The sequence below is a fragment of the Plectrocnemia conspersa genome, unplaced genomic scaffold (assembly GCF_051122295.1).
Source record: "Plectrocnemia conspersa isolate PC_06_02 unplaced genomic scaffold, ASM5112229v1 ptg000009l, whole genome shotgun sequence".
Lineage (NCBI taxonomy): Eukaryota > Metazoa > Arthropoda > Insecta > Trichoptera > Polycentropodidae > Plectrocnemia > Plectrocnemia conspersa.
In genome coordinates, this window is record NW_028277173.1 from 14,435,633 (window position 1) to 14,456,354 (window position 20,722).

General features: G+C 29.8%; 1 protein-coding gene across 2 annotated transcripts in view; it reads left to right on the forward strand.

Annotated features, from left to right (window-relative positions):
• The first annotated feature begins 13,782 nt into the window (after positions 1-13,782).
• The window catches only part of Dop1R2 (dopamine receptor 2), a 96,933-nt gene continuing 89,993 nt past the window's right edge, over positions 13,783-20,722 (forward strand). For both annotated transcript variants that reach the window (XM_088191538.1, XM_088191539.1), the window contains exon 1: positions 13,783-14,660. In XM_088191538.1, the coding sequence (XP_088047664.1) occupies positions 13,783-14,660 (878 nt within the window). The remainder of the gene's footprint in view (positions 14,661-20,722) is intronic.

Consider the following 20,722-nt stretch of genomic DNA (forward strand, 5'->3'; position numbering starts at 1 on the left):
GGTACAGATTTATTAATGAAATATTAAATACTCGTACACACGATTGAATAATCATACTCTCAAAAGTCATCTAAATTCCGTGTCTAAATTAAGTGTTACAGTTGCAGAATCCATGCTCGAGGGCTTTTGTTTAACATGAGATACCATTCGCACAACCTAATCTAAAACCATTTTAAATCTTGACCTATTGTTTTGCCAACTAAAGTTTTTTTGTGTAAAAATCTATTTGTTTTATCCAATTTTTTTCCAATCATGATAGATAAACCATCAGTGCAAATTCCATTACAGAAACTCCATGTTAACTGATATGATAAACACATCTTGGCCCATGGCTATAGACAACAGCTCTATACAACAACAAAAATTGTTCAGTTATTGCACCATTGTTCACGAAACAAATAAATTCTATAAGTTGTTGTTCGGCACTGTTATCTATATATTTGACAATCGCAAGATTGTCTTCAAAACACAAAAAAAATCACCTGACGAAAATAGTGTTCCAAACAATTAGGAATAAAAATATTTTGTTGTGCCAAATAAACACGGATTTGCCGTGAAAATGTCATATAAAAAAATATAGCATTTTTGTCACCATATCATGAAACACAAATCGCGGGCCTTTAAGATGTGAAAAGTTACCTTTCCTTAAGAAGTCATTGTAACTACAAGAAAATATTATGTCAGTGGCCTACATCACAAGATGTAGGAAACAAAAGTATCATAAGAAATTTGGTACATAAGTAGGCATTTACTGACGCAGAGATTGTAAAGAAATGTTTTACTAATGCCTCCAAATATCATCATAAATTAAAAAAAAATGGAACTCTCTGATTCTACATACGTATTTTCAATGCATCTAGCATCGAAGATATTGAATAATACATTTTTGATCGCATCATAAAAGATTTGCAATATTGTAAATATTTTAGTTTACCTTTGGATTTCAGAAATATTAGTGTTCCGTTCTCGTTAGATACTGCACTACACTCAACAAAATTTAATTTATGAAAGTTTAGTTTGTATTATACTTTTCTAGAAGACAATAATATTGATACAAAAAAATAGTTTGTGTATACACCGATAAATGACCGGATCATTTCGCGATTATAAAAGAAATACAATTTAACTAACCTTTTGTCGCTTCACTGCATATTACATCGAGAAAATTCGGCAGCACGTTTTTCCATCGGCAAAGTAGATGCTGTGATGAAACCCATCTTAAATATTGTGAATTTTATCCATGCACAAGAACTGAACCACTAAAAACTTAAAAGTCTTTTAGAAGAAATGGACAGTAATTAAAATTATGTTATTTTACATACCTCGGTGCGATGTTTAAGTAGGAGAAAATATCTAAAACGATTAATTTCTAGACGGCAAGAAATTATTTTGTTTTGACAAAAGAACAATAAAATTTACATAGAACAGAAGAATGATGGATTGTGTTTTTTAATTTTTTTTTATAACGTCACAGAAAAACTTGAATGCAAAATCATTTCGCAAAAACAGATAAATTATTTGCTTTTGAACAAAAATTAAATATACATCGGAAAGAAATATAAATCCAAATGGTGCGTAATTTTCAACTCTAAAAGCAAAACAATATGGTGTTGACGTTTTCTAAAAACCTTTTCAAACTATTTAGCTGCCTAATCCAAAGAATTTAACACCAGGTTTTAAAATTTAAGAAGAATTAAGAAATATTTGTTGCTTATGGAAAATCTCTGGCACTTAAAAACAGAAAATATTGAACAACTTTTGACTATCCAACGTTATTTGACGAATACTTAAAAACAATACGAATATGGAATCAATTTAAAAAAACTTTTGCTAATGCAAAAGTTTGTCTCAATACAGTAGATCCCCAATAACATGGTAAATTAAGGACGTGCTATTTGGATGCGTGTAGTTGGGAGACTAGAAAATATTATTACAATTTTTTGCAATACGTACGTCCGAAATTTACCGTGTTATTGGGGGGTCTACTGGATAATTAATTTTAAATTATACGTTTTTAAACTGTAGAGCTGCACAGGTGTATCTATGTGACAAATAAAAATAAAATAACGTAAAATAATGATTATTTGAGTTTTATTTTGATACTTTTTCTAGTTTTGAGGGCCAAATTTATTTCAAGAAATATGTATTAATTTGTTTATACATTTAATTTATTTACATACAATTATAAATGACGGAGGCAAGTAAGAATTTATATAATCCTTTTTTAAGTAGATTCGTTGTAGAGTGTTATTCATGGGGTGTGCACTATTCTGACCAACGCTCACTCACTGCCACTTTTTCGCACGCCGTTTAAATTTTAAAACATATTTATGTAGCAAAACGTTCTTGGCCTTTTAAAAAATATTTATTCATTTGCACACACATTTTATTCATTTATTATTTATTTATATACAATTATCAATAACATGTCAAAGGCATAACACTTTTATAGATTTTATAAGTGAAGTGAATATATCGTCATTGTTTCTGACTTGTTGTCTCCAAATAAATTTTAAAGTCGAACCACGACCGTTTTAAATAAATAATGTATTTATGAAAGAATAAGTTTGAGTAAATTTGGCCCCCGATAACGGTAAATACGTTTATTTTTACATTGTGAGGGATCACCCGGGTTCCCACGTTTGTGGGGAAGTAATATTCTTGAAACTTGCGTTAAAATCTGTGACCAACAAAAAACAAAGCTCTCGTTAGAACTAGAACTGAAGGGTGCCCTCATAAATAACAAGCAATGATTCTTCGGTGCATTGAATGAATATTTCTTTGTTATGAAACGATCACGGGAAATAATATATCACCAGAAGACAAAATAGCACAGTAAGGCCATAATATTCCCGTTACACAATTCGTCCTCGAGATATCCATCAAGCAAATGACACTTTCTAAAGGTGTGTACTTATTTCGTTGTTCTAAGAAGCGAATGCAACGATTGGCTGGATGAGCGCTGCATGATTGGGATTGGTGAGCAAGCCCTGAATACTTAAGCCTAGACTCCAATAGAGAGAAGGCAGTCACTTGGCATACACTCTAAGAGACTAACCATGGACGCTCACACCCTGAGAGGAACCCCAGCACACGAGCACCGCAACAGAGAGGGATCAACCTCCGCAAAACTGTCGCTCCCACACCAACTTTAACTAAGGATCTTTCACGCACAACATCCCTGCGCCAGCTTCTCCACCGCTGTTCAGAGAAAACATCTCGCCCATCATAGTATGTTGCAGTTTGTTATATAATTTAATAAAATTCTCACTTGTTTCCACCTGCGTCTTACTGGCTGCGAAGTCACACCCTTCAGGCTTACAAATTTTAAAACATCATTATATTTTGCTGTGGTCCACGTAACATAGCATATATTTTTATTTGCCCCAGAGGAAGAAATAGTTGAGTATACTGCTCTAGGTAATTTATAAAGATATTTAAATTAACCTCAATAATTACATAAGAAATAATTTAATATATACGTATTACGTATATATACTGAAATTAAAACCTAATTCAAGTGCCTTAAAAAGATTATTATATCATAAAATATTGCAAAATGATTATATAATAGTATTGTACTGCACCAACTCTCGATATAAAATTTTTTGGATATAAAATATTTCTTCTAAATATAAATATGTTTATGCTGCAGTAAATATTATAATGAGCTTTTATAAATACGCAAGCTTAAAAGTCGTTTTTTAGTATTTAAAATAAATTAATAATATTCAACTTTTTAGCTTGTTAAATAAAAATATAATGTCCTCATTTTTTTATTCTAGATATGTTGTAAATATGAATTGCCAAAAAATTAAATATTTTCTGAAAAAATAATAATTTTCGTTAAAACTTCAGAATTCTTTGTTTAAAGTCATTATATTGACATGGCTATTTAAATAATAATATACATTTTTTGCCTTTGTAGGAAAACGCACTAAATGGTTACAAAAAAATGAGTAATTCTTAAGCAGAATATATTTTATAGCATTCCTAGCAAGCAATTACAGATAGACCAAATACGATATTTTGCTAAAAAAATTGAAAAAAACCGCGTTTAAGCAGCCTGGCTAAAAGGAATATTGAATACTAGACTAGCTCTAAAACTGGATCTGGATTTTTTACAAGACTTTTCTTCTACTCTTAAAATGCGTTTAAAACATAATTGCATTCTCGCCACACAAGATGAACGCTTCATAGAAAATTACACGATTACGTTTTGGTGCGAACCACAGCTTTCCGCTAAAACGCGCACGTGTGGCCGAATCCCGCGCTCGAAAGCGTATGTGTGGTTTTTGTGTGCGACTACCAGAATTATCATGTACAGTTTTATGGCTTTGGTTGTTCATTTAATATGTGTGACTATGGTTTATACCCGCGGCGGTATTTGGTGCACGTGCTGCAAAATGGCGGTTCAAATCGATTTGTTCAGCGCTCTAATTGTTTTTTTCGATTGTTGCGTGTGCAACAGATTCGAGCACTTGATTGGAGTTTTGTTCGCTACAGGTTGTCGACTCGTGTAATTACAACACATATATCTATATATATATACTTCATGCAAAAAACTATAATAAAATAAAATTATTCCGTAATTTACTGCATGAATCAGAAAGATTTAGATTGCATGTATTATGTAATAATGAAATGTAGAGTACGTGGAAAAAAATTTAATAAATTGCATGAAATAAGAACCTAGTCTATATATCATTTTAAGATGTTTTTTAATTTTGCTAAAACAACATAAAATTAAGGCTTCTTATGTCATTGTTTTATATATGTTGTATTATATCATATATTGATATATGATGGCAAATTGAATTTATATAACTTCCTCTTGTGCAGTCCTTTCAAGCTTATACAGCTCTTGTCATTTAAAAATGAAAGGTCTGCTTTGTTAGGAAATTGAATGCGTATTTCATTGTTGCAGCGAAGCTTAAACACAGCCTTTGCCAATCCCTCAAGCTCTATATACTATTATGTTTTCCTTTGACTTTGTTAACTTTGATATTTAAATTTTGCTATCAAATATTAATTTTTGGGTAAATTTATTTATATATAAATAGGCTTTCATGTCTCCTGAGGTTTTAATTTTGACACTATTTATAATCAATTTTACAGGTTCTATAGCATTACAATAGTGTTGTTTTGAATTCATCGAATTAGACAAATATTTGTTTAGGGTATTATTAAATAATTTTGGGATTATATCCGCTTTTCTGTAGACATAACCTTTACAATTAGAGGAGAAGGAATATTATATATTATCAGATATATTTGTTTATTAAATAATTTTATTATTTGACTAAACAGCCGAGAATTGTGCGACGATTTGCCAAAACTCCACGATTGTAATAGGAGTGCAAACATCGCGAATATGCGGATTTGCAATGAAATATATGGAAAATATAAACGATGCCATAACAATTTATTGTGATATTAACACGCCCACGCGCACCGAAAAGGATTTTCGAAATCCTAAATATATTCCCGCTTCGGGCGACGTTTATTGAATGAGCGACGAAAACAATTTTGACGTGGCTCGCGAAATTGGTACGTTTTAATCACAGCTCGGAAAACCCTCGATTCGAAAATTTTAATCTTCCTTAGTTTTTTTTGAGATGTACATGTACATAGATGTATGTTAATCATACTTTACAACATGGTTTTATAAGTAGAATTTCAGGAAATATTTTTTTTAAATTCGTCTTACTATTTTTGATGATATCGTGTGTTGAACTCTAGACGTCGAGCGAGACCGATGGACGCAAAGAGAGAAGCGGCGGCATTTTCGATGATCTGAAGTTCAGTCGGCCATCTTTTGATTGAAATCCAAGTTATAGAGCTGTATGGATCACACAGGCTATCGTTTGTAAAGGACCTTGTTCTTGAATTCGCTCATAAATAACACGCAAGGATTCTCCGGAGCATTGAATGAATATTTATATGTTATGAAACAGTCACGGGAAACAATATATCACCAGAAGACAAATAGCACCGTAAGGCCACAATATTTCTGTTACTCAATTCGCCTCGGAGACATCTATCAAGCAAATGTCGCTTTCTAAAGGCGGATGCTTATTTCGTGTTCTAAAAAGCAAGTGCAACGTTGACTGGATGGTCGCTGCATGATTGTGATAGATGAGCAAGCTTTACAGCCTTGAATACAAAAGGGGAGTAACATGCAGTCACCTGGCAGACTCTGGCAAACACTCGAAGAGATCAGCAGAAGCCCGTCTGCCCGCGGACAACATACTATCATGGACGCTCGCACCAGAAAGGGATCAACAAAAATATGAGTACCATGGCAGCGAGAAAATAACCTCTGCTACACTATCGCTGCCACACTACCTACAAGACCTCTGAGGATCTTTCACTGACATCATCCCTCCGCCAGCATCTCCACCACTGTTCGAAGAAAACATCTCGCCCATCATAGTCTGTCGCAATATATTCTTACTGGTTTCCACCTGCGTCTGTCAAGTTACAATGGAAAATTTAATAAAAAATAAATAAAAATACATTTTTATTTTTGGACATGAACTAGTGTCTTTATTATTAAGCTATTAACCCCAAATATTTTAATGTAAAATTATATGCTAATCCATAACTGTTTTTAGTTTTTTCTTGCTGTTTTATTTTTGTTTTAGAAGTATATAGTATGCATCGAGTAGATTTTAAATTAGCACATAATTTTACATATGTATATGAAATTAATAATATAATATAGATGAAAAACATTATATATTATTTACATAAAATAAAAATTAAAAATTGTTTTTATATAAACTACTACAACAAAAAAATTATAATTATGTCAATTTTTTTCTTATTGACGTATTCTTTATAATTTACTACATTTACTATATAAAAACATAGTTATAAACTGGACCTCTTACTAACCTTTTAATTTACCGTAATTTGAAAAATGTATATTGAAAGAGTATAACAGGTATATATAAATCTAAAAATATCGTGTAATGCAGTTTTCTCTTGTATGAAACAATAAATAATTGCTTAACACAATTTATTAATTAATTATGTTCAGACCACAGTTCTTGAAATCAATTTAATTTTTTATAATTAATTTTAATTAATTTTAAATCTTTTAAAAAGCTATTAAATTCACCCTAAACTCGTTATTGAAAAAGCCATAAAAATAGATCAATAAATATAAGCAGAGATCGACTGGTTGAAAAGCAAATGGGTTCCTAAAGTAAGAGGCTTAAAAATAAAGATTTGCCACTGTAATTAGATTTTGATTTTTTTTATCCAAATAAAAGCATATAGAAAACGAACGACAATCTTATTGTTAAATTTTTTTACCGCATAATGTTACGAGTTAAATTCAACCCATGGAATAATGTGTTATATCACTTGGAATATGTATTTTTAACTATCGTTCCCCGATTGCCCATTTAATCGAAAGTATACTGTAAATCAGTTTGCTTTCATTATTTTCTACTTAAAAAATACTTTTTGGTTGATAAGTTTTTGCATAAACTCATCGACTTCAGCTTGTTTTTTATGATTGGATTATATATGTGTTTTATAGCGAAAAAAATTGACACAAAAATGAAACGACAGGTTTTCATATAGACAGATAAACTCAAGTGTTATTTATTTATGACATGTACAACTTTTATCAGTTTTTTATTAGCTGGCAAGCTCGTATCGAGATAACCGTGAATATACGTTCAGATCATATTATTTCTGTCGTGTTCCCATACCCATGAGGCCGTTGCGTATAAGGTTTGTTTTGAGATAAACTCGTGACTAAATACAAGTCGAGCAGAATCTAATTTTAATTAAAAATTAAAAATATATTAATAATTCTAAGTTTCGTGATAACAAAGCTGTATCATTAAATAGTTTGTTAAGCTTATAATAAACACTAAGCCTAAGTAGTTTTCGCTCTATCGATATCACTAAATATATAATAATTTTACATAACGACGCAAACACACTCTCATCCATCAAAATTAATTATTCCATAGAAGCATTAGCGTTTCATTAAATAACGTACCGTCGTATTCGTTTAAAAATCAACGGAGAATACATAAATAATCCAAAAGCTTTCTAAATGTAATACAAATGAGAAGAATAATCTATTTCTAATACGCAAGATGTAAAAAGTATCAAACTTATACAACATATTTATTGTTGTGCTTTATAAATAAAGACAAATCCTACCTAAATAAAGTATGACGTGTGAGAAAAATATTGTTTTATTTTATAAAGTCAGATAGTATGTTAAAAATAAGACTAGGGTATTAAAGTGTTTTAATATTATACTAAATAATTATATTCTACTAAAGAAATTAAAAATAATAATAAAATTTAAATATTATAATATGGTAATTAATTTAATCCAATTTATTAAGTTAAGTGTATTATATGATTTAAAATACGGTAAATTTAACTATGTGTAGCAAATGAAATATATAAAAAAATGATACAGCTAATATGTAGTCGTTAATTTATATATTACTCGTTGCTTAATCAATATGTATAATATTATTAATATAAATTATAAATATGTTTAAATAATAAATATTAAACATGTTTAATATGTAATATTTACAATTGGAAGTTTTATCATGAAGTCACTTAAAATGGCTTCAGAAAATATAAATTATATTGAGACAATCTTTGGACTGCAACAGTAAAACCACTTTGGGCATGACGTACCTTTGAACTTCTAAGGGTTAAAGAAGCACATTTTTACTGGATTATTATTATATATTTCTAAATAGATTATCAATACATAATATTAAATACTTAAATATTTAATGTGATTAAAATACGTTGTATTAAAATCCCTTATTTTTAAATTATGTTTTTCGTGCCTAATAAAAATAAGACTTGCTTATTTTTTTTGCTTTAATATATTACATTATTCCAATTGTAGATTTTTCAATAAGTATGATACTAGTATTTTTCTAATAAATCTACAGGATATATTTGATTTGGAAAAAATAGGTCAATCAACTTGTATGCTTTGTTATTTGATTTGTCGCCTCGGGTTTGTTGATTCATTACGTATTCTGCCAATTTTGAATCATTTTAATTACGAACCGATGTCGCGACTCGAATCGAATTGGTACATACCCTGGAAATTGGCTATAATGTTATTATTGTGCATTGATTTCGCACATGACGATGAATTACCAATAGTGCCGAAGTTACGACGCAGACTACGGAAGGAAGTTTTCAAAACTTAATCCGAAATGGGATATATGGCTAATTGCTAAATCTGGTAATTTATTATTATATTTCTTAGCCAACATAATTTATATAATAATATATAAATTATAAAATATACAATATTTACATTAAAAAAATTAGAAACGTGATCGCGAATCGATGACGAACTCTGTCTTTAAAACGCATTGACATATGACATAAATATTTAATTTAACCTGAAGGATATTAAAAAACAGTTTTACCCTAAAATTCCACTGAAATTTACCTATATAAAAAAATACAATATAAATAAATTATATACATAATAAATAAAATTATATTTTAGAGGCTCTTCCAAATTAAAAAATATTGCCAAAACAATAAAATTAAATAGATAAAATATATATTTATTTGATTATAACATATAATTATTTCATAGAAGCTTTGCGAGCTTTTCTATTGGCAAATTTGGTTATTATTACAGAATATTTTGAAATACGTGCTATCTGGTAATTAATGTTGAGTTTTGTCAATTTATTTACCCCTGACTCATTGTCGATCACAAAAAGTTTTTAGTTTTGATTTTTTAACACTAAATGATCTTATACTTTCTGATAAACAATCTCTGTGTTCCGTAATATATTGCAGTACGTATTAGTAGTACGGATAGAGCGCAAATAAGTACATATATTTTATATATTATATGTAAGCTACAAGTTACAATTTAGGTTTTGTTGGATATTAATATAAACAGCTGCTTACTATTTTGTCGCCGATTACTTAGTTATAAGTGTGTCTAGTCTCAATTCAATATGAAAAAAATCATGCTGCATAAAAGTATATGCTTTTTATTTATCGCCCTTATAGAGCACAACAATATTCACTTAATACATATGTAGAAAGATTATTATTATTTATTTTTTTATTAAAACACCTATTATATTTAATCCGTACCACGTAAGTTACTGCAATGATTATTATACCGCATCACGACACCACCGAGATACAAAACGATTAGAAAGCTTTATTGTGTTCGATACAATATCGTTAATCGGTTTATTGGCCAAACTGTTAATTTCAACATGCAATCTGAAGCTCAACGGTAATATTACAGGAAATCTTAGTCAAAGCATAGTGTAGTAATATCTATACTATATGAACAACACACAAACGCTTTGATACTTATTAATATGCTACAGATATACCTTAAATAGGGCGTGTATATAATGTAAATGGAACGCCAATCACAAACAGCTTGTTATGTCAGACATCAATGATAAACACCCATATGCAACTTAATTAATTATGATATAAAATAGATTCCATGTATTAATTTATGTACCTAGAAACTTAATCAAACCTTAAGAAAACTTGTTTTTTATATCTTAATCGTAATAATTCCATAAAAAAATATTGAATTAAAAATTGCATTTTATGATTATTAGTATAAGAATTTATTATATTTAGAAGTGGTGAATTTATTTTTTCTTGTGTAAAAATAATATAGAAAAACACTTTGTAATCCACTCCCTAGTAAACTAACATGTTTTTGACATCAAAACCAATAAAAAAAGTGCGAATAAAAAATGCATCCCTGCGCGATGTAAAAAAAAAATGGGGAAACTCCTGATGATGCTGAGACAATCTTGGCGAAATATAGAGACTAACTCAAAAAAAGATGAATGCAAAATAAAACACGTAAATATTTTTTTTTAAATATATATATATATATATATATATATATATATATATATATATATATATATATATATATATATATATATATATATATATATATATATATATATATATATATATATATTAAAAAATATATTTACGTGTTTTTTTCGCGTTCCTCTTTTTTGAATGAGTCTCTATATTTCGCCAAGATTGTCCCAGCATCATCAGGAGTTTCCACATTTTTTTTAGTACACTTTTTTTACATTGCACAGGGAATAATTTTTATTCGCACTTTTTTTATTGGTTTTAATGTTAAAAACACGTTAGCTTGAATATTATTACCCCCACTGCTCCACCGATAGGAGCATACTGAAAAATTTTTTAATCGATCGCTTGTGCTTACGTGATTTAAATCGCGTTTTTCCTTGGAGTTTCCGTCTCTATATTTCGCCAAAATATTTTTGGCATCATCAGGAGATTTTTATTTTTTATTTACACTTTTTTTACAACGCACAGATAGTTTTATAATTCGCACCTTCGAATTACTTGATATTTCGACTGTGATACTCCAGTCATAGTCACATTTTTTTAGCAACTACTGCCCTTTGACGTTGTCATATATAAACACACTTGCGGTGGGTCAGTATTTATGATATTCCTTAATTGTCCATTCGCTGAAGCTGCGTCATTTGTGCTCATGTTAATGTGATTGTTTATTAGGTCGGAGACAATTATATGTGATTTTGTTAAACCTGAAGCCAAGGCATTGATATCATGCTGCTGTCATCTCGTTTATTGCGTAATTTTTTAGTGCTACGCGTTCTGTACGAGCAAACGGATTTTTAACATTAGCTAGTCTTTGTGCTGCTAAAGTAAATTTTGTGGTTTTTATTCAAACTATGTTCAGATACAGCGAAGTTACCGTTAAACATTTTTACCGCATTCTAAATGAGCGATGTGTCTATTCTACTGTCCTATATAAACTATCGCAATCTGCACACGAGATTTTATACACCCATTGCGATTAATTTTTTATTCACAACAGAAAAGATCAAATTAAAAATGAATCCTGATGCACAATGTAGCAAAGGAGTAGGGTAATCGAATAAACGCATCGCACAACGAAAAGCAGAATCTATAGAAATAGTACACCCAAATTGGATACTACTTATGTGCGATCAAGCATATTGTTATACATTTTATAATCAAATTTAAGTAGTGTTTTATTTTAGAATATATAATGGAACGACATTTCTATGCTAAATTGTAATCTACTAGCGAATAACCACGCATATAGATTTTTAACATCAAATTGCAGTATTTTACAATCCGTTAAGAGATTTATTTTAACATTAAACATTAATAAGCCGAGATTTATATACATATTTAGACAACTTTTGTTGGCCATATCAAACATTGACGACGATTTTAAAAGTATGATTTAACAAATGAATCATTTTATTGGAAAACGCCTATCCACTTTCGCCATAAAATTGGTAATATAGAACAGATTCGTTACTACTGATATCGATACATGATTCTATTGATCAATCAAGTATCCTTCGATATGGTTTGAAGCATATTTATAAATAATGATTTCTCAATCGATACAGGTTTATTTTTATTTATCATTGCTTTGTTAATTTTATTATGTATGAAAATCGCTTTTGTTATTTTTCATACAACGGTGAAACTATTCATTTTAAACGATAGGTTAAAATCAAATAACATCGGATGTGCGATAATTACTTTTATTATAAAATATCATGTAGTAAAAGTGATATTTGTACTTTTCACAAAAATTCAAGCTATTAAAAGCTTTACGTTTTAAAAATTGGTGATAAATTTAATAAATGCAAGAATAAATAAATATGTATATTTAATACATAATTTTATGACTGTTTTAAAATGATTTATATAAAATTGCCAGAATCCATTATTTTTTATCCTAAAAATATACTTTTTCTATTTCTATAATAATAACATTTTATTATGAATAAGTTTTTAAGAGCACTAATATAAAACGCCACTTTATATAGAAGCGAGATTTGCACTTTTTTCACGAAAGTTCGATAAAAAGTCAAGCTAGCAATTCACATTGCAAAAACGAAAAAACTTTCTACACCGGCAGTTTCGCTAACTTTTGCCCCTATAATGTGTCCCTTCAGGATGTGACTGATACGTATAATGTATACGTACGTATTCTGTTTATTTGTGTGCTTATAACGCAATTTCATTATTATTATTTTTTATAGGTGGAGCAACTGTGCATTGACGATCTAGCTGCCATCGCTTGGAAGAATGTACTCCACTCCGCTTCCGCGTATTATAAAAACTCAATCTCTAGCCAAACTTAAATATAAAGTTTTCGCAATGTCAGTGACATAAAAAATACAATAAAATAAGGATGCAGCAAAATATCCTCGGAAGTGCTTACTGCTATTGTTCTTCTCGGAAATGAGTTGATAAAAAAAAATGAATACTACAGAAGCGTTTTTCCTCTTGGCTGACAGCCAAGGCAACCCTCCCAGAGAGAGTGATCTGTATTTCGCACTGGATCCGTTCAGTAAAGGATTCGGTGACTCGAATCAAAACCCGACCGATTACGGGTTCAATATGTTTGACACGAATTGGACCTTCGGAAACGACAGTGAAGTGCTGTTGAACACAACTAAATCTGAAATAGACCAATGGGAAATTTATATAACGCTAGTGCAAGAACGAGCGGCTCTAGTGAGCTTTCTGTTACTGTTTTCACTGACTACTGTGTTCGGAAATATGTTGGTGATAATGGCTGTTGTTAGGGAGAGATATTTGCATACGGCTACAAATTATTTCGTGACGTCATTAGCGGTGGCCGATTGTTTAGTTGGATTAGTCGTGATGCCTTTTTCGGCTATGTATGAAGTTTTAGAACACATGTGGTTTTTCGGTATGGACTGGTGCGATATCTGGAGGTCTTTGGACGTGTTATTCAGCACGGCGTCGATATTGAACCTCTGCGTTATATCTCTAGATAGGTATTGGGCGATCACCGATCCCATTACGTATCCTATGAGAATGAGCGGCAGGAGAGCAGCTTTTCTCATAGCTGCAGTTTGGGTGTGCTCGGGGACGATATCCTTCCCTGCGATCGCTTGGTGGAGGGCCGTGAGAGACGAGGACGTTCCAGACTTCAAATGCCCTTTTACGGAACATTTGGGTTATTTGATATTCTCGTCGACTATATCGTTCTATCTGCCGTTGTTCGTCATGGTCTTCACATACTACCGCATCTACAGAGCTGCCACTATACAAACGCGCTCGTTGAAAATGGGAACAAAGCAAGTGATGAGAGCGTCTGGCGAGCTGGAGCTGACGCTTCGAATACATAGGGGTGGCACCACTCGCGAGAGGCCAGGCACCATTTATCATTCGAACACTTCGAACTCCACGCCGGAGGAGCACTCAGATTTGCACGAGCCGCTTACCGCTCTGCAGAACAACGGCCTGTCCAGGACTGCCTCCAACAGAATGATGAACACCACCCACACCAAACACTTGCCCAAAAACTTTTCGTTGAGCAGAAAGTTGGCCAAGTTCGCCAAGGAGAAAAAGGCCGCCAAGACACTGGGCATCGTGATGGGTGTTTTTATCGTGTGTTGGTTGCCGTTTTTTGTTGTGAATTTACTATCGGGTTTTTGTGCACAGTGCATAGCTCACGAGGAGATCGTTAGTGCCATCGTCACGTGGCTGGGATGGGTCAATTCGTCCATGAACCCCGTCATATACGCGTGCTGGAGCAGAGACTTTAGAAGGTAAATATTATTTGCTATTAATCTTGATTTACGGCCGCGAAATTACGTTGTGTGTAATCGTATTATTCTTAGTGAAAGCGCGATTAATCATGCGGAACGAAAATATACCATGATTTAAGTAAACGTCCGAATAAAAAGAAATAAATTATTTAAATAAAAAAATAAATAATCTTGTGGTTGAAGTGAAACATCAGATAGATAGCTTGTATATGTAGGATTATTATTCAGATCTAAAATTTCCTAATACCGCATTATTAAAAAACATGTTTTTTTAGATTATAAAACTTTATAATTTATATTTAAAATAAATCGCTAATATTTACTCTTCGTTATTAGCAATATATAGAAAATGAGGATTGCCCACGCTTTAACCTTTTTTTTAATTCTTAGTCTTATTTATTTAGTCTATTTTATTATTCTAAAAAAATATAAAATAGATATTTCAGTATATACAATAGATAATTTTTTTATTTGCTTTATTAATAAATTTAGTACACATATATAAATAAAGCGTTAACACATAATAATGCTAATGCGTGTACAAAAATAGAAAAAATACTATATAAATGATAAAATATCAGAAAATATACAATCCAATGCTTAAAGTAGAAAGTCAGATAAGATGACGTATGTAATGAATAATTTTATGAACCAGATATTTTCCAAGAAATTTGAGTCATAAATATAGAACATATATATTATGTGATACATAGCTTTTTACACATGGGGAGAGTGATCGATGTGGCATGTTTATAGTTTAGTGGGTTATAAAATAGAGATGTTAATCAGTATGTTTTACAATTAACTATTTTTGAGTATTTTATTAAAATATATTATTTTACCAATCTTACTTGTGGTGTAAATGTAAAAATAATATTTAGTAATACAAATAAATTTCTGCTGCACAATTAAATTGTTGTGCGTTTAAATATTAATTAAGTTACATTGTATATTAAAGATGTTAATTATAAATAATATTGTACACTGTAAAATAATACATAAAAAAAATACTCGATTAATATGTAATTGGTTTTTCGTGAGATTTTTATGAGCCCTTTTATGTGTTTTTCTATGAGACTCACTTTGAACATATCGTTGATATATATTTTCAGCATTTTTCTTTGACAAATTTCTTAAAAGCATTTTAGTAATTGATTGTAATATAACATAAATAACACACATTGAAATAGTCTACCCCCACTGTTTAAGTTCATTAATAAATTTCTTATTTAATTTTTTGTTGTTACAAAATCTGTCTTAGTCTTATTACTGGTTTTTACTGGTCTTGTAGAATTTTGCTATAATGTAAAAAAAGTGTTGATCTTTCGGTGTGGCAAAAAATATAAAAATATTGTATATTATTATTCGTTCGATCACTCATGTTCCCTGACGAATTATTATAGATTTTGCAAATCATTACAGTCAGATAATACCTAAAAAAATCACTATTTTACAGTCACTTAATAACGAGCTGAACATTTTCTCTAAGAAGTAATATAATTAATACATAAATAAAAATCATTTTAACAATCTAGATTGTATTCTATAATTAAAATAGTTTGGTATGATTTTTTAGTTTCGGTAATTTACTTAGCTTAAAGTAAATTGTATAATACAATAAACAAATATAGTAGTAAAAGTATTTCTTTATTCCATAAATAAAACCTGCTTAATTTTTATTTTTGCAGATTGTCCTAGAAAAATACCATATCAATTATTTAGCTACCCTTAAATTATTTTTATTAAATTGTAGTGTTAAATATGATTTAATTTTCCAATATACTCCATGTATAACATACCTAAAAATTCCATTTATTAATCTATTAAATCTGAAGGGTAGCTGCAAACATATGGCGAAATAAAAAAAATACCACTGGCCCTGGTTTCGTGCTTGATTTGTCAATCGCATTATTCTACAGCACTTTTTGGAATCTGAGAAATATTCGTATATTTCTATATATCGGTTTTGCATATCGGCAAAATCGTGAGGGTGGTCTCAAAAACGGAAATCTACATAAAAATCCAATAAATTACGGCAGTAATATTGAAAACGGTACGCCACTAGAAAGAATTACCATAATTTTTAGTAATACCTTGTCTTAATAAAACGGGCCACTTGACTTTTTCGTGTATGTATTAATCTATCAACATACTTTAACGCTTATATTTTAAATCAACATCCTATCAAATCTCAAAATTGCACGTTGAATATTATATATTTTTTTAGGGATAGAATCAAAGATTTTACATTTCTATTATTGTTTGCGTATTGTAGGCTAACTAATAAATAAGAATGCGTCAATCTGAAGAATGTATCGCTTTACATAATTAATTTTAATATTATATATTTTATTCTTTCTCATTTCTTCCAGCAACCAGGCACCTGGAAAAGTAAAATAATATATAGTGTTCGAAGTCACCCACTAGAGACATCAATTAAAAAAATTATAATATGTATAATTAAGTTGAATTATTTCTATATAATTATATTACCTTATTATAAGTTAGCTGGTAGTACTTTTGTTAGTGGTTATTTAAATCTATTAGTTAGTTTAAAAATATTTAAATGGTTAAATCTAAGTTTTTTTGCAACATTTATATTTTAGCAGATTACTTGTCAGTATGTTAGGGTAGGTTTTTAATCTTTTCAAATATTGTTTACTTATCGTTTTAATTGTCTGTTTCATACTGACACAGTTGCTGTCATTTAACATATTATTGTTAAGCACAGAGAAAGAAGTACCGGTCATCAACCTAAGGAATATTGATATTAAATATGGAGGGCAAACCCCAAATCTGATCTTTATTATATCAAAGCATTTTTATGATAAAGTTACATATAATATTATCATTAATTTTTCAATGATAAGCCTGAATTTGGTCTAGTGAACTAGTACAGCCTGCGAAGTTGAAGTCTGAATTGTTTATTTTTGTTTGAAGTATGAATTTCCCAGGTATATCTTCTGTCGAGAGGAATTTTTAAATATTCGACGGAGTTTCCTAGCGGTATCTTAAAAAGATAACGGATCTAGTTAGTTATGTATTTATCCAAATTCCTAATTTAGTTAAAGATTAAATCCTCTATTACCGGTTTAAATATTTTTATTAGTAATTTTTCTAATGTTTTTGCTATAACTTGTCAGATACTTATCGATCTGTAAATAGCAATATCGTTTGGTTCTTTTCATGGTTTTAATAAAAAAATAATTTAAAAAAAATTCCATAGAGTTGTAGAGTAAGCTAAGTTCCGGTGTTCTATTATAATTTATATTTTTTTATTATTATTTATTTAACTAATTTTATTGAGAATGTTTAAAATTGTTTTTTCATCTGAAGAGATGCATTTAAAAGGTCATAAATTTCATTGTCACTTAACTGATCATTTTCACAAGTATTAAGTAAGTAATCGCTGAAAGCTTCAGCTTCTTCTCTATTGTCTCTTATCCATTTTTCGTTATTAAGTCCGATTAGGGGAGAGAATTGTTGGTGGTTTCTTATTCCTTTTGTTACCTTCCAAAGCGAGCTTTCTGTGAACTGTGTAGCAGTAATGCTTTTAAATTATTCTTGGATTGCCTCTTTTTTTCTACAGTGATTGTTTTTATTAGTGCTTTTGTTAATTTATTTAATTTGGTTTTGTTGTAAGGTGATCTAGAGACATTCAATATAAATAATCTTTTGCGATTTATTGTGCAAGAGTAGTATTCAGATAAAAAAGTATATATTCGGTATAGAATATTTTCTACTTAGCTTAGCTTAACTTTAGTTAATTATTATATTTTTACATAAAGAAAAAGTTAAGAAAATAATATGAGATAAACAAACAAAATAATAATTCAATACAAGTTTGATTATTTTTGCGACAAAGCTAAGATAATTTTATTTACTTTTACAATAAGCAATATAGTTTACATTTGATTTATCCCCAAAAAATAATTGATATTAAGAAATTTACTTCCATAAGATAAATATATATCAAAATCAAAACATGACTAGGGAATAGTTTATTTTTCACTGACTTGATATTGATAATTTTTTTAGAGTGGGCCACATTTAATCAAACCTTAAATATTATACTTATGTTTTCTTAGAGTAAAAAATCATAGTTTAGGACTTGTACATATTTTGACTTAAAAAAATTAATTAATACTAATTAGAATTACCGAATTTTAACTTATTAATAAATCTTGCAAGAGTTATGCTTATGCATGTTTTTCTATTAAATCGAATTAATTAATTTAAAATTGCTTCAGAATTGTGAAATTTTTGCCTTCCTTAAAAGTTAAAATGATTAAGCAGAAGCATCAAAAACAGCTACCGTTTTATTCGATACAATATTGCTCTGCGGCGGAAAGTTTACCAAACTCGTTTAAAACTCGATAAGTGACGAAAACCTCCGACCAAAAGGCAAATATCCGAGTGACGTTGTATAAATTAAAAACATTAATCCGATTTTTTTCCGGCAGCTGTGGAAAATTGAAAATGATTTTTCAAAAATATTTACGGGAAAAATCTGACCCCCAGGTCAGATTTTCTTTCTCGCGCAGACCTCGCATCAATATGATTTACACAACTATCAAGGACACTCCCGTTCGGTTCTAGTGATATAAATCCTTTGATAGAAGAGTTTTATGTTACGCTATGTGCTATGGCTATAGTAGCTTACAATATGATTCTAATATTAAATACTTATAGATAAAAAAAATTGCTATCAACATATAAATTGAGTACTGTATTATTTTATATAAAATAATAAACACAGTACGCAACATATTTTATTTTATATATAAAAAAACCTTTCTTACATAATAAAAACTAAAATATAATCACCACACGTGCTTGCGCAGCTTTTGTATATTTTTTGCTTAATATATTGCAGTGCTTGCAAAAGTCACCTCTCTAGGGCGAAAGAAAATTCAAATATAGTCAGCTTTTATAAAGTATGTACATACATATATAATGGATACATATAAGAAAATAAAGTAGATTTAGGTGTGACCCATTCTTTCGATTTTCAACACTCCCTTCCATTTGCGAAAAAAGCGCAATCAGACGCTTGAAAGGCTCAACGAGAACGTTTCGCCGAAAGGTTGCTAATTAATTCAGCTATAACTTTTTACGACGATTACTTCAAAACGCGATATCTTCTACGTGAGTTGAATTCCTACTTTAATTATCATAATTTATTAAATAACGCAATCAGCGAAGAAAACCAGTCGGTGTATAAAACTAGTGTCGCACCAGTTTAAAAATAATATTAAATAAGTAAATTCGCTACTTGCTTTTTTTTTTAATTTCAGTCACTTTAAATGACTGTATTTTTATTTATTGCCATGACAAATTGGATATATAATTTAATAAAACATAAACACATACTTCGAATATTCTAGTCCTTTCATTTACGTATGTGCTTAATCTTTGATTGTTTTTGATTAAGGGTCACACACGTTTTTTTATGATTTTGTGTATTCATCATTAATGTATAGATAATGACACATATTTTGCTCTTAATTTATAACTATTGATTTGCTTTTGAAGGTTGACATTTACGTCATTCAGCAAAAGCTCTGTTTATATGTGAATTTAGAATGAACTCTCATGTAATCCAAGTTGGACGCATTAGTTCAAGTTAAAGTTTAGATGATAATGATTTTCCATAGCAATGTTACGGGTAATATACGATCGAGGAAAGGGGAGGAGCTTAACATCTCTACATTTCCCTAATACTTTGACTAATCTGAATGAATTTTGTTTCCATTAAACTATTCTAGTTAGGTATATATTATTTGTGAAAAATTTTATTTGTGAAAAAAACTCAAATAGCGAAATATTGATTTTATTTTTGCTTAATACTGGTATGTTAGATTAATAGAGCTTTTAAAGTGATAAAGCGTATAATTATAAAAATTCAAGTCAATAAAACAGATGACTTTTGAACCCACCAGTATTAGCTAAAGGGATTTTCTCCCTTTAGCAAGACAATGAAATATACATGGGCAGACGTTTTAGCACAAAATTAAAAATATTGTAACCACTTTTAAGCAGCCACGTTCTTTAAGACTCGA